Below are 26149 nucleotides of genomic sequence, written 5' to 3' on the forward strand. Positions count from 1 at the left end.
AAACGAAATATGCAACTTAATGCAGCAAACTTTTACAATACTTTTAGGAAATTATATTCCTAATCCAATTTATTTTATAATAAGAATATCCTGAGTTCTATTCGTGTGACTCATTTTCACTATGGCCATACTGAAACCAGCTATTTCTGTAACTCACTTTTGCAGTGCAGCGTTGAGATGGGCAATTCGCTCCTGAGCTATTCCAGTGAATCGAATCTTTAAAGGGAGCTGATAGCTCACAGCTCTTTTTAAAAGAACCGCAGCTCACCAATTCACCGCACTGGTAAGCAGTAGCAGATTTTCAACTTTTTGCACATATTTAAAAAATGGCACAGATTTTCACAGATTCTGAAATCGATCACAGATTTTCGAAATTGATCGCAGTTTAGCACCAACATTTACAGAGCGTTAGGAAATAGTGAGACCTTTTTTTTGCTTACCAAAATGATTCCGATTAGTGCTGCTCACCGGTATGAGCTGCTTCGAACATCTTTAAGTGAGCGTCGCACGATCAATATATCATCTTAAAAGAAGGATTGTACTTTTGCAATACTTTTTCATATTTTGATTGGAAAACATTTTTCCATTTTTTAATATGTGTTGAACTTTTGATAATTTTTCGGATTTTCGATATTAAAAACCCACTTTGAAAAGGCCTAAAAAAATTGCATCGTGTTCCACTTAGATTTTTTATAATATTGTTAATTGTCAAAAAGCAAACAAAATAAAAATCCCAACAATTGGCTTAAGTTGAGCGTGCAAGCATAAGCATGTTTATGCGTGTTTACGCGCACTTTGTAGTAGATACTTAGGTAATAGAGGTAGATTCTACGTAGATACATAAATAAAATGTTTTTAAAATAAAGTGAATATATCTCAAAAAATAATTTTTTCACTCTATTTATATCTTCAGCAAAAATACTTCAAATGTTTTTTTCTTCAAAATGAGATAGAAAAATAAAAATTTTTGGTTAAAAAAAAATTTTTTTTTTCGAAATTGGTGCTACAAAAATTTAACAAAAATTAAGGTGCCACTTTCAAAAGAAGCGTAATATAACCTTGTAAAACTTCTTCGAACACACGGTAGCTCTTAAAAATCAGTGAAAGTCAGTACAGACTTTTGACCGTCTTTTTCCAGTTTTGGACTGTGAGACGGCTGCCGGGAGGTTCACTGTCAATTCATACATTTAATTCATTGTGTTCTGTTTTTTTATTCAATAGACAGCCGTAATACTGGTAAGATATCACTCGATTGCCATTAATAGAATAACAACGCCTTACGCGATACGAAGTAATGTCGATATCTACTTCCTAACCAAAATAATAAAATACCAAACGGATCCTCCTCGCAGTCTAAACTATATTTACATACGTTTTTGTTAAGCACGGTCGCAATAAATATCTGCACAGTTATAAACTTCACGCGCGTGTCTCAATCTTAGCGTTGGACTCGAATAAAAATAGATCCATTGATCAAACGTTCCCCGAACAAACGACGGAGTTTAGTCTAGGCCTATTCTCAGTGAGAAGAAATCAAATAAGACATTGTAAATAAGAACAACGTTAAATATCTCTACGGAACGATCTCACCGGTATCCTGCTTCTCCTGTTCGCATTGCTGTATACAACGCTAGATGGCACATGACACTGAAAAATTAAAATAAAATAAACACTCGCGGATGGGTTTGCTACAGACCAATTTTAGAATTTCAGTATTTCACACGATTGACTTGTAAATTTTCACACATTCCATATAAATCTGATAACATATATCTGATAACACCGACTATGATATGCAGATGACGCAACGATCGGTTTTGTCCCGGGTTGGCGGTTCAGTGCATAGGACGCTGGTCTTACAAGCCAGTTGTCGTATGTTCGAGCCCCGACCTGGAAGGGTTCTTAGTGTCAGTAGGATCCATAGTACTAGCCATGCAATGATTCTGTACACTAAGAATCGGCTGCGAAGTCTGTTGAAACAGAAAGGCCAAATTCCACAAAAGGAATGTAATGCCAAGACTTTGCAACGATCGGTTGACGTTTTGGGCGGTCAGTTTGCAGTTGGCATCCAAAAGAGTGGACGTAGACCGAAATTTGGTAATTACGTTCTTGATGGTGGTCTCAGATGGACGATTATGTACACCATAAAATCCATGAAGTGCTCCTTAAACAGTTCTAATCGAACACTGATTTTGAAGACAAAATTTCCACGATTTCAAAGCGTTGTTCTGGAGCTAACCTATTCATGATGATTTGTCAAACGATACTGAGTAGAAACGTCTCTTTACACTGTCAAAAAAACTATCAGATAATAGAGTAATCTCTATTGAAAAAATATTGAAATCCGTTACTATTATCTCCAGAAGCTTAAAAAATGAGTCTAAGTTTGTTGAAAACGGATTGGACTTAAGCTCGGCCTATGACTTATATAATTGAACGGGGAGGGGGGGGAATCTTTGAAAAGGAGACACACAAGCTTACTGACAGACATTTTCGGTTTCCCCACAATTCTATGTCCTTTCTGTAGAGAAAGGAAAAAACAATACAGAATTGTAAGGGGGAAGCACTTATCTCATATCACGTGCTTTGTTTTATCAGGTTTACAAAATCAAACCGTCAATGTACTCTGCGAATCCGTTCAGTGACACGGCCTAACAGATTTCCCCCGCGGAACCCAACATTCATATCCTAGCTGAGTAGCAGACCAAGGAATAGCGAAAAAGCATAGCACTACACCGAACACAACGTTTTCCCTAACGTAGCGCCGTGGTTTACCTACACGAAAATCTGAATACCATTCATTTTCCCGAAGTTAGGGTCGCTTGCTCCTTCGCGTGACTCTGGCTAGGTTTTCCCATTCTTCTATATCTCACAATCACTCCTTTACGGTCTTAGACTAGTGAAAATTCCGTGCAGGTCGGACTTTTCATTCGTCGTTCAACGCTCGGCCTGACCAGGAGCAAAACTGTTCAAGTTCCCCGGCTCCTGTCAAGTGTTTAGAGGATCCATTTCAGCAAACCATAGGATTACTGCTCCAGTATTGTTTTTAGGTTACCAGTCTGTTTCTCGCATCGACTTGTAGTGCTAGTGCCGTGCTTCATGCTATTCGGTGCTGTTGTTCCCATTTCCAAGCGAATTCGTTTATGACCGAAGCCGCAGTTAGAACCGAAGAGTAGAACAGCCAGTGAATCAAATTTTTGAATATAGTGTGTGTCAGTGTGCATATGAAAATCAGATTTAAAAGGTTCGACTCTACGAAGAGCAATGACGAATAATCGATTGGTTTTAATGCTTCTGACATTAATCCTAGTTCAACAATGTATGTCCAGGGATCCACCCAAGGTAGATATTCCCGAGCAGGGAACAGTGATGGGCACATTCGTCAAAATGTTCAGAACCCAACGAGTGATCGGATACTTGGGCATTCCTTACGCCCAGGCGCCTACTGGGGAAAAACGTTTTTCACGTCCGGTCGTTGATAATCTACCGAGCTGGGAGGGCGTCAAAAATGCTTCCACATTCGAGAAGCAGTGCTGGTCATCGGCCAGGAGCTCTCACCGACGGCACAATCAATTGTTCATGGAACTGATCCAGTCGGCCAATGAAGGCGAGATGCAGTACGATGAAGACTGTCTGTTTCTGAACATCTACGTACCAGATTGTGAGTAGTTTTTTTATTGCAACCTATTTTTCAAATTTTATTCCTTAAGAATCGTACGGTAGTTACTAAGTGGAACACTGTAGCGTTAAACTAATGACGCAATTATTTGTTTTTGAAAAGTCAATATGGAAGCAAGACAATGGATGAAATTCTAATTTTTTTAACAACAGACACTTTTCATTGATTTGGCTTCATTGGCATAATTTAATTTTTTAGTGGAACAATTTATTTTAGAACATCGAGAAAATTGATCGTTAACTGAATATCTACTTTCATTTGTTTTAGGCCAGTTACTGTGTAAATTCTAATCTGTACTCGATTGAAATTGTTAAAATAATTCTTTTGTAACTTGCATTCAAGGTTGTGAACTTTTAGTGATGTGAGTGCGTTTTAGAGTTTGCTTGCCTTCAATTGATGTTTTAGTGAACATGTAATTTTAAAACAATTGATGCTTTCGTAAAGATGGAATTTTTAATCAGAAAATTAACTATAATTTGTTGTTTTGTTTCTATAGAGATATTTTAATATATTTTGAAGATTTAAACTAGGATAACGTACTCCCATTCATCTCAGTCAGCTCATATACTAAAACTTTTAGTTGGAGTGAGATCTGCTGTCTCTCTGAAAATAGGAACATTCGCTTCGAGTTTTCGCGTCGCTATAAGCTTTAGCATCTGTTCATCGAAACAGTGAAAATTTTTCGTTTTGAGACATTTTTCTAAAATACACGAATACGGAAAAACCACATATTATTTTAATGATTTTTCGTAACAGCAGGTTTTTAGTAAAATACTTAAATATTGACAAAAACCTTCAGTATCCCATAAAAAATAAGGTACGCCAGCCGCGCCCACCGACTGGGCAAAAAGTAACGATTGATAAACAGCCACGTTAAGCCAAAGCGCAAATGAACCGAAATAAACAATTCTATTAAAAAAAAGCAACGATAAAGGATATTTATACTTTTATGATAAATTTATTGTTACTGGCGGTGGAGAAATGTAATCAAAAGATTAAGATTTCATGTACGCTTCCAATAAAGGTTGTAAGTTTTCATATGACTTCCATTAAAATATAATCTGCATGCGATCCACACGACAAATCTAATGACTATTGAAATTATATCGTAACAAATTTCATCAACTCTTCGCCAAACTTTTGTATGATATTTTTACAATTTCAGAATAGCTATGAAAATTCATAACTTATTGAGGTTCTTTTTGATTTTATGTGCACTTTCATTAAAGGTTATAAGTTTTCAAGTTTATTTTTTGGAAAAAAACATCTGCGTACAAACTATATGACATATTCAATGAATATAAACTATGTAACAGAATAAGTTTCATCTAGTTTAAATTTTATCACATTCTTTTTTTTCTCATAAATACGTTTATTTCATAAGGAATATACATAAGTTTTTCTTCGCCGTGGCATCCACAATACATAGTACTCTAAACCTAATACATTTCGAATATCATATTAGTATGTTGGTATTCATTAGTTTTTATCAAGCAAGTTGCTATTTAAAATTACATTAAATAAAATACATTTATATTGTACATGATCTTATAACTATTTCAAGCTTGTTTGTATCAGTTCATCACTTTTATTCAATATCATATAGTTGGCTAATGGTTGAACTCATGGAAGAGAAAACAGTCTAACATAAAATAAAATTTAAATTGGAACTCCTATGGACTTATTGAAATAATAAAGAAGTTTCATGTAAGGAAGGTCACGACAAGCAAGAATGTCGCGAACTGGGACATTGGATAGTCTACCTTGAGTACGCAAGGAATGTATTAGTTGAGATCTGACATCGCGATACTCCACGCATGTCCAAACGACATGAACAATATCGCGATAACCTTCGCCACAAGCGCAATGATTAGTTTAGGAAAGTCCAATTCGAAGGAGATGTTCATCTAACGTGTAGTGATTGGACATGAGCCTGGACATCACACGAATGAAGTCCCTACTCACATCCAGTCCCCTGAACCATGCCTTTGTCGATATTTTAGGAATAATTGAGTGCATCCACCGACCCAGATCATCTTTATCCTAAGAAGCTTGCCAGCTGGCAAATGTTCTTTGGCGAGACGCGCTATAGAATTAGTTGAAAGCAATCGGTCTTTTAGAAATTTCACCCTCAATAGCACCACCTTTGGCTAAAATATCGGCTCTTTCATTGCCTGGAATGGAGCAATGAGCCGGGACCCAAACTATTGTGATTTGATAATTATTGTTCAATATGTCGTTCAGGCACTGTTTTATTTTGCCCAAGAAAAACGGTTCATTTTTGCCAGCAGCGTTTGAACGAATGGCTTCATTTGCACTCAGACTATCTGTGAAGAGAAAATAATGGTTTGGAGATAATGTGACGATTACACTCAAACTATAATGAACTGCTGCTAGCTCTGCTATATAAACAGATGCAGGTTCTTGAAGCCTAAATGAGGCCGAAACATTATTGTTGAACATACCAAACCCAGTAGCCTGCTTCAATTCGCGATCCGTCCGTGTAAAACATTTTCTCAGAGTCAATATGCCTGAACATACTTGAAAATATTTTTGGAATTTCCATCGAGCGTAAGTGTTCCGGGATTCCACACACTTCGCGCTGCATGGATGTGTCGAAAAATAGAGTTGAGTCAGGGACATTTAGGAGGGTGTCACGAATAGGAATATATCTTGAAGGATTGATTTCCTGTGAAATATGGTTCAAATATACTGTCATGAATCTTGTTTGAGATTGAAGCTCAACTAGCCTTTCGAAGTTATTAATAACTAGGGGGTTCAGTACCTCACATCTTATTAGCAGTCGCGACGAAAGCTTCCAAAAACGATCCTTCAATGGAATAACTCCCGCCAGAACTTCAAGACTCATTGTATGTGTCGAGTGCATGCAGCCTAAAGCAATTCGCAAACAACGATACTGAATTCGCTCAAGTTTGATAATATGAGAGTTTGCAGCGGAACGAAAGCAAACGCATCCATATTCCATCACTGCAAGTATCGTTGCCAGATACAATTTTATTAGATCTTCCGGATGAGCACCCCACCAAGATTCTATCATTGTTCGAAGAAAATTTACTCTTTGTTGGCATTTTGTTATCAGAAACCTAATGTGTCCTCCCCACGTGCATTTGGAATCAAACCACACCCCGAGGTATTTGAAAGTCAAAACCTGTTGGATCATTCTTCCCATTATATGAAGCTGAAGCTGCGCGGGATCATGCTTTCTTGAAAAGACGACCAGCTCTGTTTTCTCTGCAGAGAATTCGATACCAAGATGAACAGCCCAAACGGACAAGTTATCTAAGGTATCTTGCAATGATTTTTGCAGACCAATAGCTTTGGGTCCATTAACTGAAACCACGCCATCATCTGCAATTGTCTTAGTGTCTATGGGGTTACTAGACAGCTGTCAATGTCGTTTACATAGAATTATACAGGAGCGGACTGAGGCATGAGCCTTGCGGGAGACCCATGTAGCTAATTCTGATTGTTGCAAAATCGGCATGTGAAAAATACATGCACTTCTCTGACAAGAGGTTGTGCAAATAATTATTTATAACCGGTGGAAGTCCATATTGGTGGAGCTTGTCTGAAAGAACATCAATGGAAACTGAATCAAATGCTCCTTTAATGTCTAAAAATACAGATGCCATTTATTGTTTTTGAGCGAAGGCAATTTGTATGTCAGACGAAAGTAATGCAAGGCAATCATTCGTCCCTTTATTCCTACGGGAACCAAACTGAGTATCTGACAACAAACCGTTCGTATCGACCCAAGTGTCGAGACGTCGTAGAATATTTTTTTCGAACAATTTTCTGATGCAGGACAACATTCCAATCGGTCTATATGAGTTGTGATTGGAAGCTGGTTTACCCGGCTTTTGAATGGCGATAACTTTCTCTTGCCTCCAGTCAGGTGGGACAATATTTTGCTCAAGAAACTTGTTGAACAGTTCCAACAAACGTCTTTTTGCGAGGTCGGGCAGATTCTTCACCAAGTTGAATTTAATTCTGTCCAACCCAGGAGCGTTATTGTTACAAGACATGAGTGCTATGGATAATTCCATCATTGAAAAGGAGCTATCAATAGAATCATCATTTGGAGAAGACTCCCTAATAATGCTATGCGTAGGAACAGAATATGGACAAACTTTCCTCGCAAAATCAAATATCCATCTATTCGAGGATTCCTCACTCTCATTTCCTACGTTACGATTCCTCATTCGTCTGGCCGTATTCCAAAGAGTGCTCATTGAGGTTTCTCTTGACAAACCCTCGACAAAATGTCTCCAATATTTCTTGGCCCGAAGTATGCTCTTATACTTGGTTTCTAAAGTCAAGAATTTTTCAAAATTCTGACGAGTTCCTCCTCCTCGTTTTAAAAACGTCTTGAAAGCATTTTGTTTCGCGTGTTTAGCATCTGAGCACTCTTTGTCCCACCAAGGGTTTGGAGGCCTTCTGTTAGACGATGGGCCAAGAAATCGTTTGGTTTTGGCCTACTCTGCGGCCTCCAGAATCGAACAAACGAGGAAGTCACATTCTTCAAGTGGGGGGAGCTCTTCCATTGAGTTCAAGGTACTTGAGATACTACTTTGGTATTTAATCCAGTCATTATTTTTTGTCAAATCATATGGAATATTAAATGAATTATCAATGCCTTTGTTACTGCTAATTGAGATGATGATTGGTAAATGATCGCTACCATGTAAATCAGGAAATACTTTCCAGGTGCAATCTAGTCGAATTGAAGTCGAGCAAAGAGATAAATCTAATGCACTTGGACGTGCAGGAGGTCTTGGAATCCGTGTCATGCTACCCATATTTAATACCGTCATGCTAAAATTGTCATTGTAAACGGAACCCCACATCATTCCGTGCGAATTGAAATCTCCCAGAATCAATCGTGGAGCAGGGAGGGCTTCGACCATTTCATTAAGCTGTCGTTGTCCAACTTGAGCTCTTGGAGGAATATATACCGTAGCAATGCAAATGTCCTTTCCTTTAATGTTTATTTGACAAGCAACATACTATACTAGAAGTCGAAGGAATGTTTAATCTATAAAAGGAATAACATTTCTTAATTCCTAAAAGCACTCCACCATACGGAGAGTCTCTATCGAGACGTATAATGTTAAAGTAATTAAAATTTAAGGCTATGTTTGATGTAAGCCATGTTTCGCACAAAGCAAATACATCACATTTTTTACTATGCAACAAAACTTTAAATGAATCAAGTTTTGGCATGATGCTTCGACAATTCCACTGCAGGACAGTGATTGGATCATTTGCGGCGGAAGAAAAATTATCCATCGAATGATACAAAACCTGAGATAACTGGCCATTGAGCTGATAACTGTTTCAAAAATGTTCTAGCTATTGGTAGGAATGCCGTTATGATGGTCTTTAGAGGTTCATTAATCTTGAATGTTGCGAAAATCCATTCTACAATTTCCGAAAACTTCAGTAATCCTGATGGTGGCTGTGAAACGGAGCCCACGGGATTATTGTCTTTTCTTGTGCTAGTTCCTGGATTGGTTTGTGAATTTGACAAGGCACAGTTTTTGTTTTCAAATACGGCTTTTTATAAAAATTTAATAAAATTAAATCTACCTTGTTGCTGTTGTCTTTGTTCCTCTATCGTAAAGAACGACGTGAAGTCGTTGTGGTCACCACTGAACTTCATGTGCTGCCTGTACCTGACCCCAGGTACAATGCTGTTGCTCTTGGTGGCGATCAAATGTGGTCCTTGCAGTGCTAAACTCACGATATATGTCGTCTCTTTCGATGCTACGCAGTGTACAAATTCTGGTATCTGGTAGATCAGTACTGGGTTGCTCAAGGTCGTCTGTGCCTTTGCACCCCTTCGTCTTCGCACCTTTATGCGATGGCACCTCTGTGACTCGTCACTTCTATGCGCTCGCACCTCTGTGTCTCTACACCTCTGTGCGTATGAACGGGATGGTCTTCGTTACTAGCTTTCCAGTCGGGAAACGCCCCGAATATTGCCTTGGCTATTAGCACCAACAGTTTTAACTACCTGCAACTGTTAACTCACGTGCAGTATAATCGAAACACAACCTCTTCGCTTGAATGGTTTTTACTGAATGATTTATCACATTCTTATCAATTTGATTATGGTTACGCTTATGTAGACTTTACGTACATAGAGATTCACGTACATAGAGATTATCAGTCTTCTTTGGATTATACGATGCATACGATTCATATGACGAATCTAATGAATATAAATAAGATTTTTATAGGAGCTTTATGTTGAACCACTAGGTAACATTAGCAGTTCAGCATAAACTGCTAATGCACTGATGAGTTGAAGACGAAACGTACAAATAAGACACAATTATTCCAATTTGGTTTTGATAAAGAGTTCTTCGCGGTAGTGACACCTTGTCAAATCAAGCCAAAACTTCAACTTCAATGCTCGGGCCATTGTGAGCTTAAATGTTCGAAGTACACAAAATGGAAATACATGATGATTGTAAGTATTAGCTTCAAGATAATTTGTTCAAAATGGTTGCTTCGAGATCTATGCATTTTTCCATTTCAGACCGGGTTGGCGGTTCAATGCATAGGGCGCTGAGCTTACGAGCCAGTTGTCTTACGCTCGTGCATCGAAGGATTCTTAGTATCAGTAGAATCGTAGAACTATTATTCTGTACGGTATGAGTCGGCTGCGAAGTCTGTTGAAACAGAAAGGACAAATCCGGAAAAAGAAATGTAATGCAAAGTCTTGGCTTTGCTTACCTACTTACGAATAGTAGTCGTTAATCTTTTGATACGATCCAGTCATAAAGCTACATATTCATAACTAGTGAAGCGCTGCTCAACAAGTTCGTAAAACATCGATGGAAACAAGTGATAGCCGAAAAGGGGCCAAGACTTGGAAGTATGGCGGGTGATTTTATCGTCATTTATCGAGCCATGCTTGATTCGATTTTATCATTTTCTGTCGTTAGAGATTTCGTGAAAGCGAAAATGCGTTCACCGTTTTTCTTTTTTCATGCTATTTATCATAAGAAACCCATTGTTTTAGATTCTAAATTTTTCCCATGACGTGTAGATGATCAGAAATAGCTTGGCGATTAATATTTTACCTTTCCGCCATTTGTTTTTGAATTTGGGTATTGTCTTCGGTCAACAATACTTGCAGTTTGGAATTTTCAAATTTCTTGGAAAGACCTTTTCGTTTTTTGTCTTCCACGCAGAAATCCCCTCTTTAACCAAAGGTCACAAGTCGCGACCGATAAATATTTAAACACTTCCCACAAAAGTTCTTCACTTGACAAGAATTTAAACACGTTCACTTCACTAAATGTATGTGGCACTAATTGATAAACAAAAGCAATAGTTTTTTTTGGTACGTGATGTTCCAGCGAATAAATTACCGAATAGTATCGACTGTGAACTAATCCCTGTTTACAGTTTCTGGCAAAGTCCCACACTTTCAACTAACACAATTGGTACATTTGTGAATTCATAGTCTTGTCATGAAAATCTGTGTTTGCAGTTGCAAATGTCTTGTCGGATAGTAAACTTTCATGAGAATTTATTTACCAAAGGATTTTGAACCTGCTAGAGGGATCACTTCGGCTATTATAAAAAAAAATTCCCTGAAACTTCCTATAATCCATCTTCACTTACGTTTCGTCGTCCTCAAGAAGTCATACTTCAAAAGTGACAATGTTAAAATATGGATGAATAAGCGATCTGTGAACCAACTGCAGGATAGTAATGAGAGTCGCTTCTTCACGGATAAAGATAACAACCAGATCCAGTAAAAAGAAAATTCTGAATGGTTATAGCTTGCCACACAGTCTACCTGGATTCGATTCTTAACCTCGCATTTAAGGGCTGAGGACGGCGTAAAGTGGTAGGTTTTTTGCTATTTTACCGTTTCAATTAAATTATCTTGGAAACGGTGCAGAATATAGAAACACCCACCTGAAAATGTCTTCGAAATTTAGTTGAGAATATTCTGTGAAATTTTCAGAATGATTTATTGAGTTTAGCGGTCGTGTTGTATTTTTTTTCTGACTAAAGAACTGCTGAAAATTGGAACGCTCGGTGACAAAGTCTAGATAATTTAGTTTAGATGCGATTAGTACATAAAACATATATGTTATCGCGATAAAAATAAAGTCTTGTATTTTTCTGGGAAACAAAGTCAGTTTCAATGCATTTTTTTTGCTCTGGTTTCCTGATAGCATTCTGAAAAAGAGAAATAAAATTGGCTAGACAAGGCTGCCAAACACATAGACATTCAATCTTTGTGAAAGTTGAATATTTTTTCATTATTCATTGGAATCCATGTAATGTCCAACCCATGCGATTGATTAATGTAATAAAACTTCTCATCAAAATAATCAAATGTATGCTGGCAACCCGGTATAGTTTGCTCATATACGAGAGAGTACAAGAGAAATACGATGCGCAAAGGGAATTGAGCGAGCCACGTGGTCGATTTAAAACTCAACACGTGGCCCTCTGTCCTCAGACATTAAGGTGAAGAAGTTTTTCTGAGGCAAATGACAGAAGGATTGTTTTTTTTTTGTTTTGATTATAGAGGAAAACCTTTCTGACTTTATGTACGGGGTTGGGAATCGAACCCAGGTGGGCTGCGTGAAAGGCATCGTCTAACTCCGCATATTTTCATGTCTAGTATCAGTGGAAAGAACTGGAAATAGTATGTTAGTTTCAGAACAGAAAAATTAACGACAATATCTGCTAATTGAAAAAATGACAAGAGCTATTCACATTGGGTTCAATTTTGCACATTGGAACATTTGTGAGTTAATCCAATATGTATCATCACAAGCAAACAATTAAACGAAGGCAAAGGTAAGGCAACATTGAAGCAAAATAATTCGTCCACCGACTTAATTTCGACGTCAACGGAATATTCAAGCACGTTCCAGGAGCTATTGATCAGTATGCATCTGGTCATAAACATCTGATCGGACGAACATTACTTATTCACAAAGGATTAGACTGAAACGGACCGCTAGCTACAAGTATGAAAGTTTCAGTATTTGCATATTCATAAAGGAAACGTTATTATATTTTGTCGTCCAAACCGAAATACAGCAACAAATTTGACTTGAACAACATCCCGACCAACATTTCCTTTCTAAACTCTTTCTCTTTTTGTTACTTATTAGAAAATTTTGTTCTTTTAATTGCTAACGAGACCAGGCTTATTTTCGTACTTGTTTCGAAAACTGTTTTTTGTTCTAAACTTGTTACTGCTTACTAATCGAGATGTCATAACATCAGTCAGAATTTTTTTCATAAAACAGGAATTGTGTTTGATTTTTTTTAGACTTACTTTTTACTTTTACTAAATGCATCACTCCAAACCAGTGCCGTTATAGATCATTGATCATTTCAGGATACTTAGTCGACTTTTCAGTGATTATGGAAAACTCCCGGCACTACAGTCTAATTGTACTACTGAGAACGTAAATCACACTTATCCTGCATGCGATCGAAAGCAACATGAGTTTCAACAAATTGTTCGTCCCACTTTTCTCGACAGTTTGTTCCGCATAATAGAGAAACGTGCTACTCTCAGAAAGGTTAGCATTTTTAATTCAGCACCAAAATTGTTGTACACAGCAATAGGTCATGAGCACGAAAGTGTTGTCGTAAAAGTATGAAGACATGAATTCCTCTTGTTGATTATGAGTTCAGATCTTTTACTGTGTTTCTTGTGCAGTTGAAAAGGAAAACAGAAAACCGAATTCACGCTAGCAATTTTTTTTGTCTTGTTAATATGTATTTTTATGGAATTAAATTTACTAATCATAAAATACTTCCAGAATGCGAATTTTATGTTTTCTTATCGTTTTTGTAGCACAGAGGAAAGATGAAATCAGTGTTAGTTGTAGCAGACGAGCATTATTGCACATTGATCAGTATTTAACGGGAAAAACAGATTGAAAATTGACATATGAATGCAATTATGTAATGAAAACTGTGAAAATGTTAACGCAGAGACGGGACTCAAACCCGTAGCTAATTCCTAATCTGAGAAATTTCTTTGCCGATTAACCCAAGTAGCACATGTAACTTGTTCATTAAAAATAAAAATAAAACAGATGCTGCATAATGGTCGCATGACAAATACGACGAAACAAGTCGTATTATGATGGTGACAATGGAGTCAAAATAATGTTACGAATTGACATCTCATCATACTAAGCTACAATAAGTTTCGACGTAACTTCTCGGTAATCTAACTCTTACGAAGTGCTCGCATTGACTCTTTTTAGTCGCCAACTGGTCATCGTAACAAAATGTGACAATGAAAAAGTGACACACTATAAGACAAAGTTAAGTAATGATTTCATATCGGTTACCGTATTCGTTGTGATGCAACAAAGAAATACAATTACAGTGTCGGTTGAAAGCTTCCGTACATTATCCCGGACAATACAGGGTCCGGCACTCGAAGTGTAACCAATTAAAAAGGCCATAAATTCAGTTTGGAAAATTACTTTTACTTAATTCAAAGTACAAAATGTGTAAAAATAATACAAAATTCAGAATCAATTCACTTTTGCTCGATATGACCACCTTTTGCCTTGACTTGATGACTTGAGAGAGCGAAGGAGTTGCTTCGTTAGGCCGAATGTGACTTGCAGGTATTTTGGCCCACTCGCGGACAATAACTTTTTTCAGCACCTCGAGACTGGTGTATCTTTTAGTTCGGACTTTGCTCTCCAAAATGGCCCAAAGAGAATAATCCATTGGATTCGCATCTGGTGAATTCGAGAGCCATTGTGTGGACGTGCTGAAGTTCGGAACGTTGTTTTTCAGCCATTCTTGGTTCACTCGAGCTTTGTGAGACGGTGCCGAGTCCTGCTGAAACGTCCATGGTCTGCCACCGAGATGTTTGTCTGCCCACGGCTTCAAAGCAACCTCCAGAATACTTTCCCGATAATATGTCGCATTTACCTTGACGCCAGGCTCGATGAAAACGATTGGAGAGCGCCCATCTGCGGTTACAGCGGCCCAAACCATTATCTGTTGCGGGTGCTGCCTCCTGGTGGCCAATCGATGACTCAAATTCTCGTATGAACGGTCGGTTAAGTAAACCCTATCGTTTTGAGAGTTTACGAATTGCTCAATTGGAAAAATTTTCTCGTCAGAAAATACAATGTTCGGAAATTGACCGCTTTCGGCCAAACGAAGCAACTCCTTCGCTCTCTCAAGTCATCAAGTCAAGGCAAAAGGTGGTCATATCGAGCAAAAGTGAATTGATTCTGAATTTTGTATTATTTTTACACATTTTGTACTTTGAATTAAGGAAAAGTAATTTTCCAAACTGAATTTATGGCCTTTTTAATTGGTTACACTTCGAGTGCCGGACCCTGTAATATTGAATAACAAAAAAGGCGAAGGCGCGCACGTTTTCAATAAGTATAATGATCAACTTCATCATAAATATTGAATAGCACTTAGATTTTGAGTAGATATAGTGAGTTTAAAGAATGTTGAATTCAATATTTTTGCTCTCCTTATCGGATGCCAATTTTTGGTCGTAAATGTTGAATGGGAAAAACATCAACTAATTGTAACTTGACACAAATATATATTTACTGTTTCATTGTGACTGATGTGCGCGTTGAATCAAATCAAATATTCTTTTTACTGAGAAGTTGTTTGGCAACCCTTGGTAAGTCGCAAAAGCTACGCTTTACAGGTCATAATGCTCGTTGCGAAGTCTTCAACTTGTTCCAAGAATTTGTGTCATATAAGCTACTGTCACTGAAGTGTGATAACGTTTGCTACTTGGGAAACTACTCTGCATATGAAAACACTTGAAGAGAAACTCCAATTGACTAGAAGCAGACCCTGCCAGCTTGGAGCGAAATCAATCTTCAGTTCAGCAACGCCATCGCACGGCATCACATTCAACACATCATGTCAATTTTATGGGTGCGCAATGCTGCTATTTTGGCGCGCACGAATTTGACATTTCTCTCCCCTACTTCCACATACTAGATTCGATGCGGACTCGCCTGAGGGCGCCATGCTCGCAAAAAAGGATGTTGCCAATGATTTGTTCGGGAAATGTGAGAGCTGGATATCTTGTTAATATGATGTCTTTGCTAGAAGAAACCAAGCATACTTCGCTGTACTTAATCGCCACGACATTCACTTAACAGTCCGGCGGCAGCGGCAAAGTAGAAGGGAAAAAATATACGTGTGATCAGTGTGTGTATTCTGTTGAATTTGTTTTGCGTGTATTAAAAAAATCTATCCATTTCTGATACAGATATTATTCTTCATTAGGGACTGCTACGGTGAAAATTTTATGTAAAAATATTGAGTTGTTCCAGAGATATGGTTGCTCAAAGTAGGATGTGTTATATACATACACTCGTGGAGTCTATTTCAATCGACAGACCAACGAACTAAAGACTGTCCCAGAAAGTATGGACGAACTTTGATTTCGCTGTAAATAATTCACAAGTGTTAGATATTCAAATTTTATTCGATATACTGATAATATTAGACTACAACAACAGAATATTATTCTCAACATTTGCTACTTAGCCATTATAGACTAGCTGGAGCACCTTCTTTCGAACGTTCCTCATTAAATTCCGTACAGACTTCTTGGCGACAAGTTTTGACACTTTTTTCCAATCTTTTCGAACTGTTGAATGGTTTCAGCTGCCGAGACATGTTTCCTAAGATGTGCCTACGTTAATGCTCAAAATTCCTCAATTGGTCGAAGTTGTGGGCAATTTGGTGGATTCATGTCTTTTGGGACGAAAGTGACATTTTTGGTAGTATACAATTCTACCGTTGATTTCGAGTAGTGGCAAGAAGCAAGATCTGAACAAGAAGACAACAGGATCCTTGTGGCTTCGAATCATGGGTAGAAGTCGTTTTTGTAAACATTCCTTGATGTACATTTCGCTGTTTATTGAAGCAGTGGTGATGAAGGGTTTCGAAATCTTACCGCAGCTACAAATTGCTTGCCAGAAAATAGCTTTCTTACCAAATTTTTCGACTTCAATCGATGTCTCGGACTGGTTTAACACTTGCCCTTCTCGCACCGTATAATATTGTGGTTCCGGCAAAGATTTTTAATCGAGTTTCACGTAGGTTTCGTTGTCCATGATTATGCATTTCAAATTTCCAGCATGAATCGTATTGTACAGCTTTCGAACCCTCGGCCTGATCGATGCTTCTTGTTTCGGACTACGTTTTGGTTGTTTCTGCTTCTTATAGGTTCGAAGATTCAAACGTTCTTTAGCACGAAGAACATTTGACTTCGAAGTGCCCACTTATTTGGCCACTGTAACCTCCTTCTTTTGCCCGAACGCCTTCAGTATACGTTTATTCAACCTTTTTTTCGACCTGTTTTCGGTTTATCCTCACCGAACTTCCTGATTGCATTTCGCACGGCTTTTTCACTTACTTCTTCCAGTTTTGCTATCTTTCTCAGTGACAGTCCGCGTTCTGTGCACCATTTGTACACAATTTTTCGACGTTGTTCTGCTGAAAGTCTACGCATTTCGAAACAAACTAATGAAAACGAATAAACAACTGCACAAGTGGTTAGAGAAGAGTGTAAACAACAGTCTCCATACATCTCATGAGAATCGACATAAACAAATTTCAACGTTGATTCTTGTTGGCGACTGTCTCTCGAAAGTTGTTGAATTTGGAAAGAGCAACTGTTTATTGCGGCTAGCCATTCTCAGACTGAAGAGAGTAGAACAGCTGCCGGTGAGAGCAAACGGCGACATTCACGAGAGAAAATGTCATGGCGAAGTACAGTCGGCGACTGCTGCCATTTGATCGGTTGTGCTGTCTGCTGTTGTTTCGTGTCATTTTCCAATACCGTTCGCAACCCTGTCTGAAGTTATAGGTGATAGAGAATAACAATCATGTAAAGTTTTCATAATATAGGTGATAGAGGTAAATAATATAAAAAATAATATGCACTCAATTTTCTCAGAGATAACACATCACTCAATTAGTCGTTTGGCTAACTAAGAAAACACATTATTTACCAAAAATCGATTTTATTCATCAAATCTCCTTCAAGTGTCATGCAATCATACCAATTTGAGATCAGCGAGTAGCAAATTCCCGGGTTGGCGGTTCAATGCATAGGACGCTGGACTTACAAGCCATTGTCGTATGTTCAAGCCCCGACCTGGAAGGAATCTTAGTGTCAGTAGGATACATAGTACAGGCCATGCAATGATTCTGTGCGCTAAGAATCGGCTGCGAAGTCTGTTGAAACAGAAAGGCCAAATTCCACGAAAGGAATGTAATGCCAAGACTTTGCTTTGAGTAGCCAATACTCGCTGGGAGCCATATCTGGCAATATGATGGATAAGGAAGTGATTCGAAGTCAAATTCGTTCAATTCAACTGTCGCTGGCATCGACTTATGAATCGGTACATTATCTTAGTGAAACAGTGGTTTTTTCTTGGTTTCTATAAGGTCGTTTTTCCTTAATTTTTGCATTCAAACGATCTAACAACGCTATGTACTTGCATTCAAACGATCTAACAACGCTATTGATTGTTCTTTCTGTCTCAGGCTAGTTGATGAAAATTATACAACGTTCATTCCAAAATACTGAAGCCATATCCTTTCCAGTTGATGGCACCTCAAACGTGGTTCATCGGCTGCAGTCCACATGAAGATCGTTTCTATTCCGGAGAGAAGTGATGGATCCATGTTTCATCCATTGTCACATATCGACTTAAAAAATCTAATTCATTTCCTGGAAACATAGCCAAACGCTACTCTGAATCATCATCTCGTTGTTGTTTTTGATCAGCTACACGCAGAAGCCAGCGATCGTAAAACAATAAAAATGTTAGTTGTTTTTTCGGAATTTGATTGGTTAAAATGATATAGAAATGCAATAACAGATTATAATTCCCAAGAGGGAAGCAATATTCTCACAGGTCTTTAAGAAAATTTTGCTCCACTTGCAGAATGGCTCGCTGGAAGAGCACTTTTAATTCCGTTTACAAAAATGTTGCCGATAAGCCTAATTCTACAGATGCACTTTCAAGAAAAAAAAATCCTATCACTAAACTTTAGCAGCAATTTTTAAGCGTTAGGCGTTTTTAATTACATTGACAAGAACTGTCCGAAAATACATTACTTGCAGATGAAACTAGAACATTTATACAATCCGCATCCGACTTTCGATTTTAATTTTATGGGACGATGAAAGTTGAAAATTTTCAATCTTTGTTTGAAATGACGATGCAACAAACGTCAAGTAAAGTCTTGGTATTACATTCCTTTTGTGAAAGTTGATCTTCTGATTCAACAGGCTTCGAGGTCGATTCTTAGCGTACAGAACCATTACGATCCTACTGACACTAAGAATCCTTCCAGGCCAACAAGTTAGTTAGTTATATTTATTAGTGATAATTCCAAATGTAACTGTTGGATCATTGTAATCTGTTGTTACAAATAATTAGAAGGTTTTATGCCTGCTGGAGAGAGATATTGCCAAATTTCACCAGCTTTTCCCTTGCTCCAAAAATAAAATTAAAAAAATAAAACAAAAAGGTACATTCATTATAATTGTACCAATACATGTTCACTTCTTGTTAGTTGATGTTCATACACTCATATTATCTTGTTTTTTTATTCGAGCGAAACAAATTGTTTGCCATAATGAAGACGTGTACAAATTTCCATTTCAATTGGAACAAGTTTCATTTCAATCGGACAACAATTCAGACGAAAAGATACTTCAATACTTGATTTTTTATATGAATCTATAGAGAGAAATACGATTCAAGAGGTATTGTTTTCTTGAGTGGCGTTAGACGAAAAGATATGGGCTGAGTTATTTAAAAAGCAATTTTTCGTACAGCAAAGAACCGGCACAGTGGTTGAAAGTTATTGTGAACTCTAATCCTCGTTTTCCTCAATGCATTGATCGATCCATAAAGAAAGATACTATGAGTAACCAAAAGGCATTTTCTTTGCAGTAATCGAAAATTGTCGTGATCTACTTCAAACGTTTCAACCTGTTTAAAATAATTGGAGTTAGCTGACGCAGAATAAGCAAGAATGAATGTAGGTAGTTGAAATTCGATTTAACCAAACTAGCATTTCGTGTTTATACTGTTCAAGCAGAAATACGGTGATGAATGTTTTGCCTTAGGAAATAATAATGAGCATAGCGTCGAGCATGAAAATGTCATATACGAGGTCTGTTCAAAAAGTACCCGGAATTCTCATTTTTCTAAAAAAATATTTATTTATTCGTCTACATCTATATGGTCCCCTTCAAAGTAATCCCCCCTAGATATAATACACTTATGCCAGCGTTTTTTCCAGTCTTCCCCTGATAGTCACTTTTTATAATGCTCTGTAGCACTCTCAGCGATTCTGCCTTTATCTCTTCAATCGATGAAAAACGTTGTCCTTTCATGGGTCTCTTCAACTTTGGGAACAGGAAAAAATCACACGGAGCGATATCTGGTGAATAAGGAGGTTGGGGCATGATTAAAGTCTTGTTTTTAGCCAAAAAATCACGAATAAGCAACGATGAATTCTGCTGCCACTCGTTTCATACCCAAAACATTTGAAAAAATATGATGACATGAGCCAACTGATATGCCAACTTCATCAGCAACTTCTCTAATAGTGATTCGGCGATCATCCATAATCATTTTTTCCACTTTTCCCACATTTTCATCGATTATTGACGTGCTGGGTCGACCGGAGCGTTCGTCGTCTTCAACGTCTTCGCGGCCATCTTGGAAACGCTTATACCACTCGTAAACACTTGTTTTTTTTTCATAGCAGACTCGCCGTAGGCTTTCTGTAACATTTCGCACACTTGGTTACACTTTATTTCATTTTTCACGCAAAATTTAATACAAATTCTTTGACTCTTCCATTGTTTAAACTAACAAAAATCGCCGAGCTCAAAAAAACACGTCTACACCAGCCGCTACAAGACAGAATGTAAACAATGAATACAGCTGAAAATTTCACCATACATTAGGGACATATGTACCAACACAATAAAAAAAATTTTGACCACCGGACTCTCCAGACGCGCGCAATTAAAAAGTTCCGGGAACTTTTTGAACAGACCTCGTACACAAATTTTCCGTGAACTTTGTTGATGATGCGATAGAAGTTTGAGTATTTGGCCTCCCTCCGTACGTTAACAAGATAAATGTTCGTCAATACATGTCCGGAGAGATACAGGAAAGGGGAAGGAACTTTCTTCCTGGAATCTGGAATGGAGTATGTGAGAATGTAAGTAGGAAGAGTAACGACAGCAGCCTGTTTGGAAGGAATGTGGAAGATTAAGAAACTTAGGACGGATTTTTTTAGTTTAGTCGTCACTCATCTTACAACCATTATGGTATGTGTGCATGTGTTCATTTCATTCGTACTGTACTGTATCCAGACGGATCGTTTTCGTGTTTTTTCTTTGCCAAAGCCTTGCACAAAAACAACTAAAAAATCCTCTTCACAATACCGATAAAATCTAGCAGGACAACGACCTACACTGAAAATAAAACAATATTCATTTCCTTCTTCTTTTTTTTATGACGTAGGATCATTAGGATCATCGTAGGCTTAAATCTTTTGTAAGAGCAACAGTACACATCCAAAGTGTTAAATATTGCACTACATGAATATCGGTGGTTTTCGTCAGAGTACTTGTCTTTCCTGATCACAGAAAAACTATCCCAAAAAAATCCTTACGAGTTGATTTAGTGAAAATTAATCGGCTCCTTACAAATCCTTGACCTCCTTTCGATTGCAATGCAGTTCCGCAATAGAAGAATAACCCCTACCTTCACGCGATGTTGTTTTCAGCATACAAAACGCATTCTGTTCACCTGTCAGAGATGTCAGCAAACAAACAAACAAACAATCAGCTCCCGACTACACTTGGCTACCCGACTATACTTTGGCGAGAATACAGGTTTATAGTGCAAAAACGTGCCTTCCTCGTGGTAGTTGGGTTACCATAGAGGAACTTAGTTTTCATGCTATCGATTATGCTTTCAGAAACTTTGCATAATCTTATTCGCCCAATACATTCAGTTTTGCGTACTATTGGAATTCAAGGGGCGAAAACTTACGCATCGCTGAGCACTTGTGGTTCAACTAGCATAATTGAATTATAAACTTTTTGAAACAACTACCCATCACGATTGTGCGTTTCGCATTGTATTCCGTAATAGTTAAACTTTCAGGTGTTATTCACTAATGAGAGTTATACTTTATTCCTGTGCAATATCATGCAACGTTGATACTGAAGCAAAGCTTATTACAATGGAAAAACCCACCTAATCATTTCCCGCTAAGTTGGAATAGTAACAAAAAATAACGGACTTCCCCATCAAATCACTTGAGCTATCAAATTCTGGTCCTATCGTGATTTGACGTTCATTAGCATTTCTGCATATTTTCTAGATTGCCAAAGCGTCGGAACTCATTCGTAAAACAACGAACGTTAAGATACTCTGCAGACGGTTACACAACTAGTTTTGTTTTCATAATCGGCCACTCCGCCAAGGAAAAGGTTCTGTACTGCTCCGGTCATCGCAGGTCAACGTGTTCAAGGCCAGGTGATTGTGCCTTCTGTTGGCAACTGAAATGTTCCTGAAATAGTCATACAAATTCAGCAGGAGTCAAGTTCAAGCGCTTTATGCTAAGGACTTCAGTGTCTACGCCTCGGAAAGGATGATGGCTAGCGATACCATTAACGGTTGAAGGTATGCTACGGAACTGCTCGCTTCCAGTTTTTTCATTAGATCGAATATGTATTTATCGCTTACGATACTTAAATTTGATGACCGTTGATGTGATATAATCTCATTATTGAAAATGAATTATGTATAACTTTTGGGAGTTGACTGGAATGGGCTGCAACCGAAAATTACTGGATAGCTGGATAGGTAATAATTCTTATTCAATATAATTTCGGATCACATGTAAACGCGTCGAGCTTAGGATTTGAATTAATGAATAAATAAATCATATCCGCTTAGAAATACTAAACATGAGCTTTCAATTTGAAGTATTTAATAAGGTCTTCTCTGGACATTATCACTGAATCATTTTCTTTGTGATACCATCAATTTCTTAGGAAGTTAGGAACTGGTTGAATTCGGGCTCCAGAAGGAAAACGACAACTCGATAAGTTCATATGTGAAATCAGAAACATTACGAGCAACATGATATGCTGCAATACAAGACAATGATATTAGCGTTGGAATCAATCTAACGAGACAACCCTCAGGCAACTTTTATATATTTTAATGGATATATTTTTTTTCTTCAGTCCTATTTGAGTAATTTATTTATTTATTTTATTTAAAAAATCGGCTCAACCGGCCACGTAAAGCTTGTACGCATATGGGCCTGAATAAAATTATCTTTTAGATAAAAAGTACTGTCTCTGCGGTAGCTTATTTGTGAATTTCATCACATAGTAGTATTCGCTTGTCATTTTTTAATCTGTTTTCCTGGTTAGATACTGATCAAATTTGAATTATCAATCTGATTACAATCCAAAATGATAATTTTCCTAAAACCTGCACCCAGCAATCATTTTCCTTCAGCTAGTGTTCATTTTAATACGATTCCGAAATCGAACACGGTTAACCGATTCCGAAATCGAACACGGTGTGCATCATACAAGAACATTTGTTGAAACTACATAAAGCGTGCCGTAACAAAACCAGTATTTTTCCCAACTCTTGTGATAAGGAGTGCTAGAGGAGCATTCCTGAAAGTTACAAATACCCCCCCCCCCCCCCTCACCAAATCAGGAAATTATTAGGGAAACAGGGACTAGATCGGACACATGGTTGAACCGGACCGCTTAAATATCTATAAACCTGCTGTTATTTCGATTCATGGATTGATTTTGTAAACGTGCTTGGAGATGACGAGATAGATATGCACTCAGATTCTGTATTTCGTTCGAATCGGATTTTTTCCAATGAATACGAAATTTTGCATTCTGTAGCTCGATCGAGTTCGAGTTTTTCATACAAAAGCATACCCCGATCGAGTTACAGAATGCAAACTTCTACATTCGTTTGGGAAAATCCGATTCGATCGACATACAGAATAGGGGTGATGACTTGGCTGAAAACCCAGTTTTAATGGATATTTTTCTCAATTTCTAAAAAGTATCCGATTCAACCCCGGTCTCCCCTATACACCGCCCGAAATTTTTCCTGGGTACGCACCTGAAATCCCATATAAGCTTTAAGGTTGTACAATCTTAGGTAAACGACCATCATAGAAAAACGCAAAAGCAGTTTTCTCCGCTACTGCAAATTAACCCCCAGGAAAAACATCAGTTTATTAAGAAAAATGTACCAAATTAACTGATATTTCTCTTTTGAATTTACGCTCAACGACAGCGAAGAAAACTATTTTTGGGTTTTACAACAATGACAGTTTTCCTACGATTGTGAACCCAACTAACCAAAAGTTCGGATAAAAGGGACTGATTTGGCTTAAGCAGCTCTCAAAGTTAATCAATAGCATTCTAAGCAGCCCATTTTTCAAGTAATTATCCACACTTGAAAGTTCGCGCGACGCTTCTATGCAGCGAAAAAGTTCACACGGAACTTGTTCTGTACTTTCAAGTACTTTTAAGCAGCAAGAAAGTGGATGTTTTAAGTAATTGTGGAGCTTCTGGTTGCTAGGGTAAATACCCTAATAATTTAATTATTTGCAAGACAATCCTCAAATTTATTTAATTCATTATCTTAATTTTTCATCGATTTTTAAATGTATTTTTGGAAAACATTTCGTAGAAAAGAGACTAGCTTCGCTATAACACCAGTCAATTAATCGTATTGAACAATCAGGTAACAAGATATAAATATGACCATCGTAGAGATCCATATTTCAATAATGGTCTAGTCTTTGTGATAATAACGCAATTCCTTTATTTTTTTCATTTCTTATAACATCATTCGATAGTTCCGTGACAAAACATTAATTAGTAGAACGAAAGTAATGTTAATGACCCTTAACGCCAATTTTAATAGAACGATACCGATATTCTTACGGTAGTCGGTAGCACAACATATATTGTCCGCTCGTCAGGTCAGCAGGACATGCTACCGGTTGAGTGCCGGACATGCCGCGGCAAAACGGTCTTTTGTGGCATGAGCACACCAGCATACGTTATCACTAGATGGCCTGTTACGGGCGGTTGTTGGTCACTCCACTATTTGGAGAAAAATGCACGTCGTAATAATTAAAATGATCACGCAACGGTCGAATAAATGGGCCCAACAGAAACGGTGTTGTTTCGAGGAAAGGGTGACATCGACCGCCTGTCGCATGGCCAACCCGCGAATTCTATTAAAATAAGCGGTACTGGAAATCTTCCAGCAAAACCGCTCGGTTCCTTGTTTCGTTTGAAGCCAAACAATGGGCGCTGAGTCAACCCCTCAATTAAAAATCTATTTGACCTGTTAGTATCATTAACGGTAATAACACCTAATTGTAGTTAGGCTTAAAGTTTATGTAACTGTCGAAGGAACATTCTTTGAAAATCAGGTTAAGAAAAAAGAGACGACGTGGAAGAAATTCAATAGTTGAATGTCTCCACACAAGCAAACCCGCACGACATCCAGAAATTGCGTGTTGTTTTCTGGAATGGGGTGTATTCACAACAATTTGCATATTGATTTTCTAGTAAAGATATTCGTTGCTGGATTCCTCATTTCATTAGTATTTCCTGGGTGACGGCCTTCTCGCCACATTGGTAACCGTTCTTGACTGGGGTCGCCCCGTTTACCGAAGGGTTGTTTTGTTTTTACTCGTATGGTTTATTCGTTTTTTTTTCTTTTTTTTACATAGCAAAGGGAGTTCTTCTGTTGTATGCATACCTGCCATAGGTAAGACGCCTCCGATTCACTTCATAAATCTTTCCAATTTTTCAATATACTACTGCATAGTTTACCATATCAAATTGTTTCGACGATTATAGTAGTTAGTGAAGGTCCTCTTGAAAATGTTACCTGGAGCACGATAGAATATACCAAAGGTTAAAGTTGTTATTGAAACAGTATTCCATCATACATCTATCGTTGCCGTAGCCAAAAATGCAACTGAATGTCGTAAACCTTGAAAATGATTGTTGTGCAATTTAGTTTTATCTAAAATTGCTTCAATGTTTCATTCCAAATTACAGTGCAATTACAATGAAAATTGTTAGTTTAGTTGTGTATTAATCTTTCAAAATTACATACATGAGACTTGAGTTCAATCCAACACTGAAAATCATTTATACCTATTTTTTTAGGAGAAATTACTCATTGTCGAGCTCTTCTATAAGCTACCCAAAATTAGGTCGTTATCTAATCAAACTTAGAGTTGATCAGTAAAAATTGGTATCGTGTTTTGTTATGGCACAACACTTGTACTAAACTTTCATTTACC

At 37.7% G+C, this 26149-nt stretch overlaps 1 protein-coding gene across 1 annotated transcript in view; it reads left to right on the forward strand.

The window, feature by feature from the left end:
- The first annotated feature begins 2947 nt into the window (after positions 1-2947).
- The window catches only part of LOC131438259 (neuroligin-4, Y-linked), a 30167-nt gene continuing 6965 nt past the window's right edge, over positions 2948-26149 (forward strand). The window contains exon 1 of the mRNA XM_058608136.1: positions 2948-3661. Within this exon, the coding sequence (XP_058464119.1) occupies positions 3265-3661 (397 nt within the window). The 5' untranslated portion in view covers positions 2948-3264. The remainder of the gene's footprint in view (positions 3662-26149) is intronic.

Source organism: Malaya genurostris, chromosome 3 (assembly GCF_030247185.1).
Source record: "Malaya genurostris strain Urasoe2022 chromosome 3, Malgen_1.1, whole genome shotgun sequence".
NCBI classification, from domain to species: Eukaryota; Metazoa; Arthropoda; class Insecta; order Diptera; family Culicidae; genus Malaya; species Malaya genurostris.